Raw genomic sequence first — 3,502 nt, 5'->3', positions numbered from 1 at the left:
AGGCTGCTGTATTGAAAGGTGATTGTGTGGAGTGTTGTTGGTTTGTTCGTTGGTCTGTTAGTTTATTTGTTTGTTTGTCTGTTTGTTTCTTTGTTGTTTTTTTGTTCGTCCGTTTGTTCGTGCGTTGTTGTTTTTTTTGTGCATTCTGACAGCGCTGACCTCCTCTTAAGATTGTGAGTGATGTTATTTTATTTCGTTATATATTTTTCATTGTTTGTTTTTTTGTACTTCTACTACAATAGGAACTAAATTGTGTTAGATATCTAATTAACATGTTTTAGTTCTGCTTGCAAGAAGCCTCCAAGCTCTGGTGGCTAATGCTCCTCATAAATGACACTCTAAATTGAAAAAGCTAAAGGTAGTTTCAATAAAATGTGTCGAATTAATTAATTAATAAACAACATTTTATTGAAATTTACGCGCAAAAGTTAAAATCTCCGTAACAACTAGATCTAAGCCAACAAGTACCTGACCGAGGCTCCAAGGTGTGCGAGCTGACAGACCCCAGCCCTGAATCGTTCCGTGACGTCACGCTACCGGAACTGACGCTGGCACAGGAAGCTGCAGAGTCGATGGAGTCACGTGGTATAGGCCCCGCCTTCTTGGCGCTTTTGATGTGGACTGTGGGGGAGATAAGATAAGACAAGATAAGATAAGAATATGAGATAAGATGATATGAGATAAAGATATCATATGCAAACTAAATTAAAAGTGGGAGAGTCCGCGATTTGTGAATGTGGACACGACCAAGAGGATGCCAACCATATCCTTCAGCACTGCCCGCGCTACGCCACCCTTAGCACACAGACTTGGCAGAATGTGACTCCCCTTGAGAGAAAGCTCCATGGCAGTCTCTCAGATTTGAAGCCAAGCGGACTGCACAGTTTGTGCGCGACATCGGACTGACTGTCTAGCTGCTGTCACCGAGAACAACAAGGAAAAAGAAGAAGAAAGATAATATAAGATGAGATGAGATAATACTTTATTGTCCGAGTGAGAACTTTTTCTTGGCTGTACAGGAATGGAAAAAACACATGTAGGCTAGATATACACAGATATATAATTTATCACTCTCATTAAAATTCAATTCGAAGAGAAAAGTAAAGCTGACAATAAAACACTTATCACGTCAGATGGATCATTCAAACACATGCAGGAATTTATCACAGACCTTTAGAGTTATACAGAGATACACGTATGTTTATATTTCAAAATACATGTATATACTTGTGTAATATTTAAGAGATGGAAGGAGATTAAAAAAATATAATAATAAAATAATGTAGGTGTTTTACGTCCTCATCCACACGATTTAGATAGTTTAGGGGGCAGGCTTCCGACCCTGCTAATCAGGACACACCAAGGCTGAGAAGGATACAACATCCTAGCAGAAAGACCGAGATACTTGATAACAATTTTCTCAAAATTCGGGAATCGATATCGAGTCTCCACCAACGTGCGACGCGTAGCAAGCGCCTTACCGCTTCCAAAGACCGTGTATAACAAGATAGTTCACTCCTCTCTTTGAGCCAATTTAAAAAATGTCCTCAAAATTCGATGATGCCCTCTTCGAAAGAGTGCGGACTTTGCGAATAGAGTTACCCTCCTTGTGTGAAAAACAATACAAGTGAAATTAACAAACTGTGCTATTTCTATTATTGTTCTGAAGAAACGAAAGAGAGCTTCAAAACAAAGACTGCAGCGTCATCTGAACCAAAGCGCGGACTTCCGCTGACACTTTTTTGGCAGAGTGAACTATCTTGTTATGTTGATCTTTGTCGATATGCCAGAGACGCCAGTGAAAAAAGGTTGAAAAGGAGAAAGAGGAAAACGGGGATGGGAGGTGTGTGTGTGTGTGTGTGTGTGTGTGTGTGTGTGTGTGTGTGTGTGTGTGTGTGTGTGTGTGTGTGTGTGTGTGTGTGTGTGTGTGTGTGTGTGTGTGTGTGTGTGTGTGTGTGTGTGTGTGTGTGTGTGTGTGTGTGGGAGGGGGGGGGGTAATGTAGAGGTACACTTTGTTCCAACTGATCTATTGTTTTTTTTTCTCTCTTAGCTATCTTATCACAGACGTCTGTTGTGTAGTAGACAGTTGTTTGGCTGTCGCACGCAGAGGACCCGAGTTCGATTATGGACAAGGGGGATTCTCATTGACTATCTCCGCCTTTCTGCTGGAACGTAGTATCGTTATATCCCTCTTATCCAAGGTTGACTTTGACTGGCAGGTCATAGCTGGGTGGTTGGTGGGTGCTCTGGTGTGGTTTGCTCCTTCTTTCCTATCAAACAACTATCTTCTATATCTCTCCTCCTTCATTTTTATGTTTGTTACTCTCTTGTAATACCTCTAATCTTCGGCACTTATATGACCTAATTGTATTGCAAGTGCTGCAAAACTCTTACTCTAAAAAAGAGGAGCAACCTGCCTCTTAATTAACTGATTACATTGACCAGGGCGTAACGCGTCTACAATTACGTTTTACCAGTCCTATGAAGGGCAGAACATCTGGTGGGCGATCTTTAGTAAGCTTTATGGGTTTTTTAGACGATGACCCTAAATAGTAACATTACAACAACAACAACAACAACAACAACAACAACTACTACTACTACTACTACTACTACTACTACTACTACTACTACTACTACTACGCATTTACACAGCGCACATATGCCTACCCATGTTACTCAGCATGCTATGCTCGCGTCACAAAACTACATGTATTACATGCGTTACTCCAGGATATCCTAAAACATTCAGAAACATTAATTCTCGGCTTCCCGGGAAAAAGAATTATGCGCAAGCTGCCATTTTACAGCGCTAAAACATTAATTGACAAGATCTTTCTTTCTCTCTCTATAGCCGGGTACCCATTTACTCCTGAGTGGGGTAAGAGGCGGGGGAGGTGAGGATGGAGGAGGGGGAGGAAGAGTATCTGTGTACAGTGCCTTTCCCAAGGCCACAATCATTGGGCCGAGCTGAGGCTCGAACCCCTCGAACCCACAATCTCACAAATACGAGTTTGTTAGCATAACACTGACGCTGCGAAATAATTACATTTATACTATGGTGCATGTGTCAAATTCAAGGCCTGCTGACTGCATCCGGCCCGATAAACCTTTATATTCGGCCCGCGAGAGAATTTTGGGTAGTCCATCTTGAAAATTTCCAAAGCACAAAACCTCACTCCAAACATAAACGAACTTGTTGCCAAGACAGGATGCTGGACATCCAGCTCTGACAAGTTGACCAAAGAGCCAAAATTGACGTTCTTGTTCTGGGGTTATTTCAACTTTTGTCTACTCTAATTCCTACTACTCTTTTAAGAAGGTTTTGATTCCCACAGCTCAAAGAGTGTTTATCGAGTTTGACTTGCAACATGACAATTAAGTCTTAATTAATTAAGTGTAATTAGAAATGTTTGCCCCCCCCCCCTTTCTGCGTGACTGAGTTTGATACCTCTGCTCTATGGCATGTTTGATGCGCTTATTGCAACTATCAATCCACCGG

General features: G+C 41.6%; 1 protein-coding gene across 1 annotated transcript in view; it reads right to left on the bottom strand.

Annotated features, from left to right (window-relative positions):
• Positions 1-3,502, bottom strand: part of LOC101850514 (DEP domain-containing mTOR-interacting protein) — a gene marked incomplete in the record, with an annotated part of 34,467 nt that overhangs the window by 2,130 nt on the left and 28,835 nt on the right. Inside the window, 1 exon segment of the mRNA XM_013088546.2 lies at positions 469-621. Within this exon segment, the coding sequence (XP_012944000.1) occupies positions 469-621 (153 nt within the window).

The sequence above is a fragment of the Aplysia californica genome, unplaced genomic scaffold, assembly GCF_000002075.1.
Source record: "Aplysia californica isolate F4 #8 unplaced genomic scaffold, AplCal3.0 scaffold00759, whole genome shotgun sequence".
NCBI lineage: Eukaryota > Metazoa > Mollusca > Gastropoda > Aplysiida > Aplysiidae > Aplysia > Aplysia californica.
Note: the sequence above shows the minus strand (reverse complement) of the source record. Positions and strands in the feature narration are given on the sequence as shown.